A 14867-nucleotide genomic window follows, 5' to 3' on the forward strand; every position below is an offset into this window, starting at 1 on the left:
TAATGGAGATGTGCCACATCATTTCAGTGGTGCTTACATGAATGTGTGCATTTATCAAAACTCAGCAAATTGTACACTTGAAATTGGTGGCTTTTATTCAGTGTACATTGTACCTCAAATTTTTTTCAACTTTTTATTTTAATTCCAGTTAGTTAACATACAGTCTAATATTAGTTTCAGGTGTAGAATTTAGGGATTCCTCACTTATACACAACACCCAGTGTTCATCACAGCACATGTCCTCTTTAATACCCAACACACATTTTGCCCTTCCCCCTCCCCTCCTTCTCCCTTCTAGCGATCTCCCGAGTTCATTCTGGATAGTTAAGAGTCTGTTTTATGGTCTGCCTCTTTCTCTTTTTTCCCCCCATGTTCATCTGTTTTGTATCTTAAATTCCACGTGAGTGAAATCCTATGGTATTTCTCTTTCTCTGACTGACTTATTTCATTTAGCATGATACCCTCTAGGTCCATCCATGGTGTTGCAAATAGCAAGATTTCATTCTTTTTGATGGCTGAGTAATATTTTATTGTATACATATGTATGGACCACATCTTCTTTATCCATTCATCAGTTGATGGACATTTAGGCTCTTTCCATAGTTTGGCTGTTGCTGCTATAAAAGGTGCATGTATGCCTTCAAATCGGTATTGTTGTACCCTTTGGGTAAATACTTATACCTCAGATTTTAAGACAAACAAACTTACGGCAGTATCTTGAATGACTTACAAAGTGATTACTTCACCTGGGGAAATCATCACTTTTAAATTTTGAACTTTGGAAGCTTATTTTTAATTAATAGTAAAAGATACTAACCGTCTTTGTTTTTATGATGAACGGGTACAAAAGTTTGACCCCAAAATGTGTTTGTATAGAAAATGGTAAATGATCAACTTGCTTTAATATCTCACTGCATTTTTGCTTTCTCTTTGCCTCTCTGCCCAACCTAGAAAAACTAATTGAGGGACTCAAATCTCCTGATACTTCTCTCCTGCTCCCTGACCTCTTGCCTATGACAGACCCTTTTGGTAGCACTTCCGATGCTGTAATTGGTAAAGTCGTTGTCTCTGTTTCTTCAGTCCTGCATGATATATGTGTCTGTTTCAAGAACGATCACTAACTGGTTAGCAGATCCCCAGGGGATAGCCCTTCTGAGGAGTGGAAAGTGCCACAAAGCCTCCTTTAGTCTTTTTTGCTATCACCCCAAAGGAAGAGTTTTCTCTGCCTTCCTGGGACACCACAGTTACGTTTGCTTTGCCTGAGATGTCTGGAGGGGCTTGTTTTTGAATGAGGAGGAATGGAAAAAATACACCGTTAGTTACAAAAGCTTCGTGAAGGAAGTTGGTTTCGCCCTGGGACCTTACCTTTAGCAGATTCTTCTTTAGAAGGCCTGTATGTGCCACGTATCTGTAACAGGCAGCACTAGCCCAGCGGTAACAGGAAACACTTGCCCAGTGGTGAAGCCCCACGAGTACAATCCAGGCAAGGGGCTTGGTCCGCTCAGTCTGCTGTTGCCCTGTGCTCCTACAGCAGGGCAGGCGAGACGTACAAGATGTCAAGGTCCCTGTACTCTGGGGTCCATAGTCCTCAAACTCAGAAAGGCCATGAGCCAAGAGAGAGAGGAAGCCTCCAGCTGCGGGATGTCAGACAACGTGAAAGACCTCCCCGCTACAGCAGGGAGTGGGATTTGAGATGGACTTGTGGCCTTTGCAAGGCACAGAGGACGTCTGTTCCCAGGTTCATCCCTTAAGAAAAGCAAAATTACCATAAGATATTATGGTGCCTTTCAGCCTGTGTCTTCTGACACGGAAGAAATCTGCTAGGTGGCCCATGTTCTACATTTATCTGTAAAAACCAAGACTCACCAGGACTCATCAGAGCAGTTAACCCTGCGCATGCATGCTCAATCAGGGAAGCCCAGACAGCAGACAGACAGTAACTTCTTGGGCTGTCCATTTTGCCCGAGACTGGCACTTGAGAGCCCCGTAGGAGAAAGCCTCCACAGAATTGTCTAAAGAACCTTTTGACTCCTCTTCCCTTACCCTCTGTTCTCCTTTCTTAATGCTCTGTTACAAAAGAAAAGGCCGATGTTGCTGTTGAGAGTCTCATACCAGGACTGGAGCCCCCAGTGCCCCAGCGCCTTCCATCTCAGACGGAATCTGTGGCCTCGAACCGCACAGGTCAGTCCGGTCTCTCTGCAGCTGCGGGGACCGTTCACTGTGGTGGCCCTCGCGGTCAGCCTTTCCACCTGCAGCAGGTGACCCTCTTCTTTTGCAGCCTAGTCAGTTGCCCCTAGAATGATCAGATGCCTCTAGAATGGGGGTACAGCCCTAGCTTCTAGAAGTTGAGTGATACCATTCCAAGCTGAAGAGCAGAGTATTTTTGGAGCCATGTTCTCTGTAGAGTGGTCCTTGGACTTTCTCTGGTTACGGTATTTCCTTATTTAAGATTCTTTTCACTGGTGTCAGGTTCCTTGCACCCCCTTGCCTAAAAAGTTCTGCTGAGCTGCAGGGATGACTGGACTCCTCCAAGGTTTCTGAGCCACTTTCCAGTGAGTGGTGTCAGTAACTTCGTGGAGCTCACCCTCTGGATGTGGACGTTCTATTCCCAGCCCAGTGTTTTTAGCTTATATGGATGGTTTGCTGTTAAATTGTAGGCAGAGTTGAAATCTTCCCTGGTCCGGCATTGTTTTTACCCTAATTTCAAACTTCTCTCTTAATAGAATCCTTTACTGTCCATAAATCCAGAGTTGATAGCCTGCATTTTTATCGAGCCCATAGAGTTACCTTGGTAAAAGTGTCTGATTTCCTACCTTGGGACAGAAAACAATTGGAAGTCTGGGAACTATGAAAATAAACTCAAGGGAGTGGGGGAGATGAACAAAGAAGGCGAGATGGTTCCTTTGCCTCTTGCTTAGTTGACCTGTCCAAAACTTCCCCAGAGAACAATTTGTATGTTAAAATGTTTGAGCTCTGCATTTTGCCTTCTCTCTGTTCCTTACCTAAAAGTAAAATCATATATTCAGAGAAGCAATTCAAATTGAAAGAATACTGTTAAGAAGCAAGATTACTTTATTTTGAATGGGGATCTGGTTGAGGTTTAGAAAATGCTGTTTAACGTGTCATATTCTGCTGATGATAAGCCAGGGACAACCCCCTCCAAGTCAGCTTCAATACCTCACCCTGTCGGACCTTTTCCCCCGATTGTTTAGGGAAAGTTTAAATGAAACTCTTTAGTGGCAAAGTCCTTTTTCCCCCAAGTGGCATTTGCTGAGAACTGAGTTGCTGAAGGGTTCTTGGCATCCAGATCACCTATTTGCTGACCCAGCAACCTCTGAGCAAAGAATTATTCCATATTTGATGTTGTTGATGTTAAGAGGAATCTAGAAGTACATGTTTCTATCAATGAAAATGCTGGGGGCTTAACGTGTTACTTGTGGTTTTCTTTCTCCCGTCTTGGCTTGTACGTATGACATGTAAATGCAGTAACTTCAAGCCTAAACTCTAATCTCATGATATTGTGTGTGCCATTTAATGCCATCACTGACCTGCGATGCTGTCAATCTGGACTCAGATTCTCTCACCGGGGAAGATTCCCTGATTGATGGCTCCCTGCTTTCTAACCCTACTACTGACCTTCTGGAAGAGTTTGCCCCCATAGCGATCTCTGCTCCAGCCCATAAAGGTAAAATGCTTTCCTGTCCTCGGGCTCTCATGTGTCCTTCAAGGAGAACTGAATGAGTCCTGAGAATTTTCCTTACCGAAAGTCTTTGCCAGTGAAGTGGTCTCACCCCCTCCTTCATGTAGGAAACCCGAGTTTGTACTTAGCCTCTCTGTTAAAATCCCTCTCGGGAAGAGTGCCTCATAAGGCTTAGACAATGGATTGGTGGAGCCATTGCATTCCGGCTGTCATGGGGACAGCATATAGTCCCTGTTCTCCGTGAAAGGCAGAGCTCTGTGCCTTCGCATTCAGCACAAGTAGACGGTTCAGTTGACTGTCCACTGACTGACTGTTGTCATTAATATGCTTGTTAGCCTTAGAACCTTAAAATTGTTCGTTAAATCTGATTTCAAGTTTTTGGGTAGTGATTGCTTAATAAAGCAGCTGGCATAAGTCCTCAAAAGTCAGTCTTCAAAGACTGAACTTAGCAAAGGTTTAAATTTTGAGTCATGACTGATTACTGGATTTCTCTTTCTCATCTGCCATTTTCATTTCTTAGTCCTGGGTTGATACCAGTTTGAAAGGCTGCTGGACAGAAGTAGCTTGAAATGAGTTCCCTTCAGTGAGCTGTTTATAAAAGTGACAGGCACGGGATGCAGGCGTTCACTAAACTTCTTTCTCTACTGGGGGTAGTGAAGTTGGTTTTCTGGAAGGAGCAAATGTATGGAAAAGGAACAATGTAAGTTTATTCTGAAAGAAATTCGAGAAGGAAGCCTCCCCAAGAAGTCTGAAAATAATTAGTTTATGGTTTATGGCGGTAATAGCTGAGTTTTTGTTTTTACCCTTGAAGGCATTAAAATGATTATGTTTTTATAGAGTGTGTGTTTAACCAATTATGTCTGGCACAGGAGTATGTCAGCTGCGATATGTAATTACAGAGAAACATAACTTGCAAAATAGATGCTCAGCTAGCACTTGCCCGTAGGGTAATCTTAGAATGGAGGAGAATATTCTAACAAATTTACACTTGAAATCCCAGGGCATGTGATCCTGGGCCCCAGCGTTCCCTGAGGCATCAGAGTTGATGGAAAGTCACGGGGCAGCAAGTCCTTTCAGAAGTATTTTATTTGCCTTGTATACAGCAGTTGCTTCTTCTTCTTTTTTTTTTTTTTTAACTTAAAATTCAATTAATTAACATATAGTATAGGTAGCAGTTGCTTCTTCAAGAGCTACTAATTACCTACCCCCTGCCCCTGGCTTTGAGTTTCTTGAGTATTGTTTGTTAGTCAGGCCTCTGGTTGCTTAATAAGGAAGGTAAATGACTAATTCCTGGGCTTTTGTTAATTACTGGCACTGAAGAGATCCCTCACACTAACTACAATGAGTGGTTTTAAAACGGTAGTGGAGAATTCATCCTCTAACCCTTCTCCCTGACCATTTATGAAAGTCTGAACATGGCCAGCTCGAAACCATTTTTTTTCTGTTTCCCTATTTTCCAGTTTTGCTACTTTTATTTCAAGTCATGAAAATAAGCATTTTCACCTTCAAAAACAACAGCAATTGTATAGTTGGGGAACTTGGTGCCCTTACATGTTCTCTCATTTGCTAATCTCTACCTCTGTTGTTTCTGCTTGTGTACTTGCATTCTGTATTAAGCTGCAGAAGATAGTAATCTCATCTCAGGTTTTGATGTCCCTGAGGGCTCGGACAAGGTGGCAGAAGATGAGTTTGACCCTATTCCTGTATTGATAACCAAAAACCCACAAGGTAAGAAAGAGAGGATGTGGAAAAGAGAAGAGCTGGACATCACAGCTCACTACAAAATAGGAATGTAATCTCCAAGAGGGGAATAAAGCGCCCGCACTTAACAAAGGAAACTGGGATAATGGCAGGTTGTGGGGCTGAAGCAGCATAAGATAGAGATACAGGGATAGACAGAGATACAGTTATCTTAAACCTTGGCCACGGTATTTCGTTAGAAGGAATGTATTTAATACTTTGACCAAAATCTGGTTTTTACAAAGTTATCAAGAGAAAAATAAAGTGGAAACTTAGTGAAAACCAGAAGGCATATATTTTTTAAAAAGCATGGAACATTTCTTGAGCATGATTAGAATAATCTGTAATAAATATTCTTCCCAAAGAGATGAAGGATGCTGCTTAGATACCATTTGCATCTTTTGGACATTCGTGAAGCATCCTTTATCCTCTCTGATGGGTTAAAATCATTTCAATGTGCCATGAGACCCTGAATGGCCATGGGACCATCTATATATTTCTTAAAGCCCATTTCTATTGCAGTGGTCTTAGTAACTAATTTCTCCCCAAAGCAAAAACTGTGGATTTTTACTTTGTCAGGGAGATGATTTGATGTTATCAGGAAGTTAGGGTCCAGCCAGCAGTTCTCAGGCAGAATGTCTATTCATTTGAAAATAGCATCCTCTTTGCAAGGTGTTCTGCCTCTAGTATGGTATGCCTGGAGTTTTGGTGGGAGGTGGTGGATACCTAGCTTGTATGTTTAAAAATCAACATGTAAGAGTTTGCAGATGTAAACTGTTGCTTCTCTAGGGTTTGGTTTGGTTTGGTTTGGTTTCTCCTTTGCTTGCTCTGCACATCTAAACCCTAACCCTCTGTGTTTTGTACTGAATTCCTATCTTTCCACTTCCAGGTGGGCATTCTAGAAACAGCAGTGGGAGCTCTGAGTCCAGTCTTCCCAACCTAGCCAGGTCTTTACTGTTGGTGGATCAGCTCATAGACCTGTAGCCGGGACCCAGTAGCAGAGGCAATTCTGTAACCTTCACACCGTAATACACGTTTTCATTACGGAGTTATAAGAAAAAAGGATTTTTTTAAAAATCTACGAATAAAGGGCCCTCTAGCCCTTATCTCCTACCCCTTGCCTTCTCCTGTAGAAACGATAAGGAAAGAAAATCACTTTGGCCCTCCAGATATTCCTTGGCCAGTTCCTCCTGTTAGTTTGCTGTGTTTTCTCATTACCCTTCTTCAATAGCATTATCTTAAATCAAGCGCTAGATGCCATGAGCTTCTCTGCTGGAATCAACTCCACCCAAAGCTTAACTGTAACTGAAACTAGTGAATTGACACCCTGTCTCATTCTTGCTAGGAATGGCCTCCCAGACCAATCCTCCCAGCCCCTGTCTCCTTTGGCCAGATGCTGATGAATGTGTTTCTCTGTTTTTGCTTTTTACGCTGCTGCATTATATCATGAGAACCTGGCTGCTTCAGTTGGTCTTGACTCTGGGCAGTAGCCTGGAGATGGGTGTGTGACTTAAGAGAGAGTAAAACTGACTGACGAAAAGAGCAATTGAGCCCAGCTCTAGCCCACCAGCTCCGACCTTGTTTGATCGTAGACTTAGTCAGGGGATTTTACACCCCATGCAACCTGCCCAGCATTCATCCAGCATTCTGGCTTCCATTGAACCGTGATTTCTCAGATCTGGAGACGTGACTGCAAGTACTTGAGATCCTTGGATAAAATGTGTACGTTATTTAAAACCCAAGTATTGCCATTCCTTTTCATGTTAACTGTCCCGAGCCGGGATCTCAGAATTAGACCAAAATGAGACAATGGTGGTAATATGATACCTTTTATTAGAAGACTTTTCACTGGGGGGTGGATGGGGGAGGGGAAGGAATTGTAGCAGAAACAGATGTATTTTTCTTGTGATTTTTATTTTGAATCAAATACTGTAAATTGTGTATAAATGAAGACGCTGAATAGTTCTGTTTCCACTTGGCGTTTCAAGTCTGATATCAGGTGTCTGTACAGGGTTTTGATCTCTTTCCCTTGTATAACTACACAGCAATCCTACAGTGTAACATATGGAATCATTTTGAGTAGACTTGTGTGTTGCTATAAGCTTTCAGCAGGTCCTCTGTCTTTGTAGAATAAGCATGTTGTTTATTTTCAGATAATCAGAAATAAGTGTGCTGACAAGGTAGGCACAATTTGATTCTGGCTACTTACCTTTCTTTCTCTCTGATGTTTGAATCGAAGGATGCAGCCAGTGAAATATGTCCAGTTGGTTTTCCTTGGCGTCCTAGATTAAAAAGCAAAACAAAGCGTAGTTCCTCACTAACCTTAGAATATTGTTCATAAAATGAATAAAGGACCCTGCACTGACATGACAACATGCCTCATGGTCACCCTCTGTATATGTCCTTACTCGTTGGAGTGTCTTTTTTTTTTCTCCCATAGAAAGCAATTTTATAAAATTGCCCTTTAGAAATGAGGTGGGCACGGAGAAGCCGGTTGTGGTTCTCTTCCTTGAGTGCCACTTTCCATGATCAGAAGGGGAAACTCTTAATTGATCAGATTTGTACAAATAAAATTCCACGCTCATTTGTTTGTTTCTCTATCTAGTACTTTTGTTCCTTTTTCCACACGTGCACTTTAAGGGGGGTGGGGAAGAAAGTTGAGCAGGCAACAACGGCCTACAAAACACGGCACTTTGGAGGTCAAGCTTTGACCCCAGAAATGTGAGAACAGCCTTTGAAAGGCATCAGAGGAAAAGTCTGAATCTTTCAGTCTTCCTTCTGACTTTAAATACTTCCTGTGCCAGCTGAAACTAGATGAGCTAAGTAAAACCCTCTATTAGGATAATGGATCATTTCCAAAATTGAGGGAGGCACAACCTTCCTGCTGAAGATAAAAAAAGATGTCCTTGAAGAGCTCTCCATGATTGGACAGCAGTGAAAATGGGACTCGGTTTGCCCCTTATGGACAGGAATATTACTGAAGATCGAAACTGTATTCTTTTTCCTGGACATAGAAAGAATGTATAAACTAACGAAGGAAATGTTTATTTTTAAATAAGAACAATGTTTTATGCCTATATTTTCCAATTTGATTTTTGTTCACACATATACATGTTAGAAATATAATGGAACATCTAGTTTCTCGATTTAATTGAAGAAGTGAAGAGTACAGTTTAGAAATTTGGTATCTCTAAATTGTTCCTTTCTTGTATTACCCATAATCACATTGAGAGGTATTCCCTAGTCATCTGGCTCATGAAAGCTTAATGGAGACTGTTAATGAAAATGAACAGACTAGACTGGATGGAGGAAGTCTGAGGGAAATAATGACATGAAATCATCTTGGGTTTATTCTTTAGGAATAGGACCCCAAAGGGGAGAACTATTTTTCTGTTAAGTTAGGAATCCATGTGAGTGACTCGGTAAATGGGACCTCCGTTAGTTTATAGCTTCATCCCTGAGCTAAAAGGGTTTATTGATAGGACACTAGAGACACGACAGCGTCTGATAATTGGGAGACACACGAAACTCTAGACTGAGCCACAAGTGAGTTAAGAGAGACCAACCTATAGTCCGTCCACTTTATCTCACAGGTGTGGGATGTAAGGCTGAGCAGTGGGAGAAGAGGCCTGGGCAGGACAGGCCCCCTGGGATCACTCCCTGACCTTTGCCAGTTACCGGCCAAGTAGCTGTCAGCAGGTGCTCCAGTTCTAAGAGCGGTCGTTCCTTAGGTATATGGTGATGAGTTTGGACTGGATGTCTTTAAGTTTATGGAGTTCTAGCATTCTACCTACATATTATGATGCTTGGGAAGGACTATGAAGGATCTGTATAATCCTGATGTTCTTAAGTTCCTTTCTGTAGTTCTTAGTGTTACTGGAGCAGCATTTACATTTTAGAGAATTATAATAGCTCTTTACTACTGGAGTGGCTCTTCCTTGGTTATCCGAATAGAAGCCTACATTATTGGACAGTTTGGGACATAGATTTTTTCTTTTTTAAGTATCTAAGTATCATTTTGTTTTGTTTTTTAATGGCCCTACCTATTCCAACAAAACAGTATCAAAAGACTACAATTCTTTTAAAATATATAATCAGTGATTTGGCACTTAAAAATGGGCAGATACTATAAGCATATGTTTCTGATTTGCTTTAATCCAACTGTGCAAGAGTGGTAACTATACCAGAACACATCACAAGGGTTTTTTTTTCCCCCTTACAGCATTCAAATAACTAGATCACCAAATTTAAGTCCCTATATTTGTAAAAACACAGGACTCAGAGGAGATAAGGTTTAAATGGACAGTCTTAGCTACAGTCATAATTAATGATTTCTTTAGCAGACCTGTCAGAATTTTGGCTGCTCAGTGAGTGTTGTTCCCCTCAAAGGCATCTGGTTTTACTTGGGAAGCTAATACTACTCTAACGGTGTTGGCTTCATTTAAGTTAATTCTGAAACCACCCCCGTCCTTAGAAACACTGTCAAGGACAGTAATAAGGTATAAGAAAATCCATTGAATTACTATCTAATTAGTATTGCTTTTAGCAGCCAGAGGTATGTTCTCTGTCTTATTAATCTTTTCTCATAACTCTTGATTCTGGGTCACATTTAGCTGTTTCCAAAAAGCAAAATCACTCCCCGCCATGAAACATGGTTACTATTGAGGACAGTAAAAAGAATAATCCACAGAAAATTCCCAGAGAGGACCTTATAGTGGAAAGTGACAACAATCAGTCTTAATTTCCTTAATATTCTGAATAAGGGAACTGCCATAATTTCACCTGTCTTTGGTGGTTTAGAAAATGGAAAGATGCAGATTTTAAAATAACCTCTAAAAGAGGTTGTCACTTTGTTCAGTGTCATTTGATATTGAACTTGGCTCTTCCTGTATTAGATTTATAGAACTTGGATTGCTAATAATTACAGGGGAACATACTCAAGAAAAGAACCTGTTTTTCTCAAGGTGAAATTTTAGTTTTGCTTATAATTCTTTCTTTCCTGCTGTCCTGGCAGGTAATTGATCATTTTGATGTGAACTAACACAGTTTTCTCCAGGTCAGGAACAATCTGCCTTCAGCAATTTTAGAGGAAGGAGGAGACCTTTGGGATTGACCTCAGGCCAGAAGTGTGGAGGGATCTGAGTTCAGCTGCATAAATTCATACTGTAGATACCTTGGGCCAAAGTCAAGTCTCCCATGATGATGTTTGTCTAAATTTCCAGAAGTCTTTAACTTTCTCTGGCTGTAACATTATCAGGATCATGTAGCCACTAACTTAAGAGTTTGGGGACAAAAAAAATGACAAGATTGCCCAAAGTACAAAATTAAGCAAATTAGAGGCTGCCAGCCAGAACAGAGAAACTATCAGAGGGATATTTAAAATGAAATCTTTACTGAAACCCTCCAGATTATACAAAGCTATCTTTTATTCCTCTCTAGAGACTATAATTTTACCAACACAATGTTAGTCTTTTTATTTTCCACCCTAGTCATATTCCTGAAGTTGGATGTACTTGGGTTTCTTGAGTCAAAATGAATCCCAGATGGCCTCCCTTTCAGATAATCTGTAACAAGATATTTCTTTGTTTATCCTGGGTTTCCTTTCACTAAGGTGGAGGAGGGAGGTTCTTTGGGTAATGCTGACTTAGGCAGAGTTACCAAACGGTGGCAGTTGCTTTAACGGTTGCTTGAACGGAAGACACTTTCCGGGTCCCCAGTTGGATGTAGTGTCCTGACTTTCCTCTCTTTCCTGTGAGTATTCCCTCCCCCTACTGCACATCGCCTCGTCACGTGGATGCGTACTTACCACAGGTCTTTACCATGTCCTCCCCAAGAAGACAGAGCAAACAGAGGTACGCGAAGCTCCCTTCTACAGTAAAAATATGAAATTTAAACATTGCTACGCAAGTATTGTGTTTTAAAAAAAGGTCTGTAAACAATTTATTATGTAAACATACAGGGGAATAAAGATTTATCTGTTCAAACAGGAGCCTGATGTTCACAGATGTAAATAACTTACAGTAACTGCCGCTTTCCTGATCTGAAAACGCACTTGTGCGAAAAGGACTTGAACCCATTGTTGAGTGACTTACTGAGTGTGGCTACTGAGGTTTCCCCTCGCTGTCAGAGAGAAAAAAAACCCTGTGAGCCTGTATTTGGTGTGACTAGACTCGGGGTTGCAAATTGAGCACAGATTTGCAGCTGCCCTCCTCTAATTTGATCCTTCATATACCCAGGCCAGTTTAATTGAACGTTTGATGCTGGCAACAACAGTTTGATGCCCAGGGAGAAATCTCTCTAATTGCTCCATTGCCTTGAGAGGCGCAGCATCACTGGCCCGCATTGGCTCCTACCAAATCCCTGTTCCCCAGTCCTGGGCTTTAATAACCACTGCATAGCATAGGGTAGAACCAAACCCTTAATTTTATCATCTAAGCTGAAGGTCATGGCAATTATTAATTTGATGTCCATCTCTTAATTCCCTGATTCGGCTCCGAGAGTGTGAATTTCAATTGGTGCTGCATTTCTGACATTCTTGAGAAGGGACAGTTTGCTTTCTATTTGCCAGATATATGTGAAGGTTTCTCAGTACTCCCAAGTCTTCATTTTCAGTTTGGGGCAAGAAGTAGGTCTTCGATACTGCTTGTAACTGTTATTTCAGTTTACAGTATGGGGGAAAGTAAAATTCTGGCTGTGCAAGATATATTGCACTAAAGAGTATCCAGCCTGGAATTTAAGTCTTCAGATTCTGATTTTTTTTTTTAATTTTATTTATTTATTTGACAGACAGAGATCATAGGTAGGCAGAGAGGCAGGCAGAGAGAGAAGAAGAAGCAGGCACCCTGCTGAGCAGAGAGCCCGATGTGGGGCTCGATCCCAGGACCCTGGGATCATGACCTGAGCTGAAGGCAGAGGCTTTAACCCACTGAGCCACCCAGGCACCCAGATTCTGATTTTTTTGAAGGCGCTCTGATGACCCCTTCACTATGTCCATCAGATAAAATCCCCAGAGTAGACGCACCCCGAATCACTCAGCACTTAGGATTACTTTGAAAGTTAACAGGCTGTTAGTGAACAGGTCATCCAAGAGTTTTGGGGACCCCTTTCCTGCTCTGTCAAACACATGAACTTTGACTGAATCTGCATGAATTTGGAGCCTTGAAATAGACTCTTAGAACTCCTAAAAAAGTGTGCAGACCCTTAATCTTGCACACAGTCCTCCATGACAGGAAGAAAAAGAAGGGTGTCCTGTCTTCTTGTTTAGTTTAATGCGCTAAACCAGAATGAAAAGAGACCTAACCCAGTTTGAGGGGATTAGAACCAAATGCCCTACTTGAGGCTTCATGATAAGAAAGACCCTTGTGCAGCCTGTGAAACCAGGGCCTGGATTGCAGGCCTCCGCTCCTCAGGAACAACTAGCTGGCTTCACTGAGCTGTGTGGTCCTGGGGCATCTGCTGTGCGTGCTGTTGGTTGCCAGAGGAATGGGGCCAAGACATGGGTTTAAAGTAGTGCAAATCCTTCTTTGCTAGTAGTCAGACTGTTTCAAACACATTTATCTGATAGGGTAAGGCCATTTTCATATACAAGGATTGTTCACTTTGAAAATACATGCTTTCCTTATAAGAACATACATACTCGTATTCCAAAAAAGACCTCTAATTGCCAACAAGATTTAATGTCCATCTTCTGCTTGTAAGTTATTTAGGATCTCTCCTTGACTCCTTTGTGTCTTGTGCTGAGGGTGTATGGATGTCTGTGTTTCTTCCAAACCCACTGGCATTCTTGCCCAGCTTGGGAGAGCAGCAAAGAGTGGTTGCTCTCTGCTGTAGTCACAGTACACCTTCTCAAAAAAGAGGAAAGAGGTTAAGAGACTTGGCCTTCTCAGGAAAATCATTTAAATGTAGTTTTCTAACCCTTAGGAGGCAGATTCATGCTGAAAAATAGAAACAGGTCTGGCCTTGTTTTGAAGAACAGGAAACAAGTTTCCCCTTCAAACTCAATGTCACAGGGTTTTTGTGACTGGGCTTGTGAGGTTTTGAAAGTTCTCGAAAGTTTAGGTATGGTTTTCCTGTTATCATCAGGGTCCTAGAATATGCTAATTTGGCAGGTTTCCAGTTGTCCCCACTTTTAAAGTAATTTAGATAGGGTAAGCACATTCTTCTGGCCTATCCAGCTCTGGATAGGGTCCCCTCCACTTGGTACCTGATAGTTCTCAAAATGTAACCCAACATTGCAGGCATCCAGAGTGCCCCCGATTCTGTAGGCAGCTGCTTTTTGGCATTCTCTGCACACAAACAGATCAGGCTGAATTCAAAAGCACTGACTCCAGTCAAACTAGTGTCCGGTTTTCATTATTGATCAGTATGGTGCCAGAATTGGTCATTGGCTTGACTAAATTTACCATGTTTCCCCTAAAAGATTTGCACTCCCACAGAACCAGCTTGATAATGACAGCCCTGGGGGTAGTTTTGGCAGATGAGAAATTGTGACTTAGTTTTGGCAACTGAAAACTTTGTCTAGCTGAGTCTGTGTTAGAACGTGGTTCAAGGAGTCTTGCGGGAGGGGAGCTTCCATGCCCCTTTGCTTGGCAAATCTTATTTTGGAAAACCTCTTTGCCCCTTTTCATTTGAATTTCCTCCCAGAAATCACCACCTAAGAATCACAGTGGCAGAACTAATATTATACTGGCCTGAGAGCTTAGGATTATGTCTCTCCACATATACTGCAAGAGAGAAGATGTTCCATTTGCTTCCTAACAGCTGACTAACGCTTTCCTATCGCCACGTGGGTGCACATACCAAAGCCGCAATGCCAAGAAAAAAAAAAAAGTATCCTCTTCAAAATCATATTCTTCAAACACTACTCAGAAAGCTGTTTGGCACCAGTACGGAATTTCACTTAAAGACTCCTAACTGAAAATTCACTGAATGCATTCAAACTCAGAAAATGAGGGGGACACCCACCTTTGTTTGTTTGTTTCTGGAAACCGTATTTAAGATCAGAGCTGTTTAAAAAGAAGCATTGCTAAAAAGTTCTAGGATTCCGAGAAACATAGTATTTTTGTACAGGATCTTCTAAAATGTTCCGATCTCTCTCTAACATCTCTTTACAATGTAACGTCTCTAAGTGACTGGTTTCCCAATAAACTGATTTTGATGCCGCTTCTGCTGTGTTCTGTGTGCTTAATTCAAGCAGAAACCTTGGTAGGGGATAATCATTAACAGAAGTTTCTACTAGCTAATGATTTGCCTGGAAGGGGAGAGGGAAACATGGGGAGGGGTTGATGGAATTACCTCAGTACAGAGGTTCCAGGGCATCTACAGAATCCAAACCACGGTACCAAATGCCTGGTGGGTTGGGAAACCCATGATGAAATGCTCTCTTTACCCCCAACCACCCTTTCTCTGGATTCTTCTTGCTTAGTTA

General features: G+C 41.8%; 1 protein-coding gene across 8 annotated transcripts in view; it reads left to right on the forward strand.

Moving 5' to 3' along the window:
* The window catches only part of AAK1 (AP2 associated kinase 1), a 172620-nt gene that overhangs the window by 149950 nt on the left and 7803 nt on the right, over positions 1-14867 (forward strand). For 3 of the 8 annotated variants that reach the window (XM_059405938.1, XM_059405939.1, XM_059405940.1), the window contains 5 exons: positions 952-1053; positions 2080-2181; positions 3575-3685; positions 5318-5428; positions 6330-14604. The exons of the other annotated variants lie outside the window; for them this stretch is intronic. In XM_059405938.1, the coding sequence (XP_059261921.1) occupies positions 952-1053; positions 2080-2181; positions 3575-3685; positions 5318-5428; positions 6330-6424 (521 nt within the window). In that variant the 3' untranslated portion in view covers positions 6425-14604. Of the gene's footprint in view, positions 1-951; positions 1054-2079; positions 2182-3574; positions 3686-5317; positions 5429-6329; positions 14605-14867 lie in introns of those variants that run through there. 8 annotated transcript variants of the gene reach the window in all.

The sequence above is a fragment of the Mustela nigripes genome, chromosome 7 (genome assembly GCF_022355385.1).
Source record: "Mustela nigripes isolate SB6536 chromosome 7, MUSNIG.SB6536, whole genome shotgun sequence".
In the NCBI taxonomy this organism is placed as follows: domain Eukaryota; kingdom Metazoa; phylum Chordata; class Mammalia; order Carnivora; family Mustelidae; genus Mustela; species Mustela nigripes.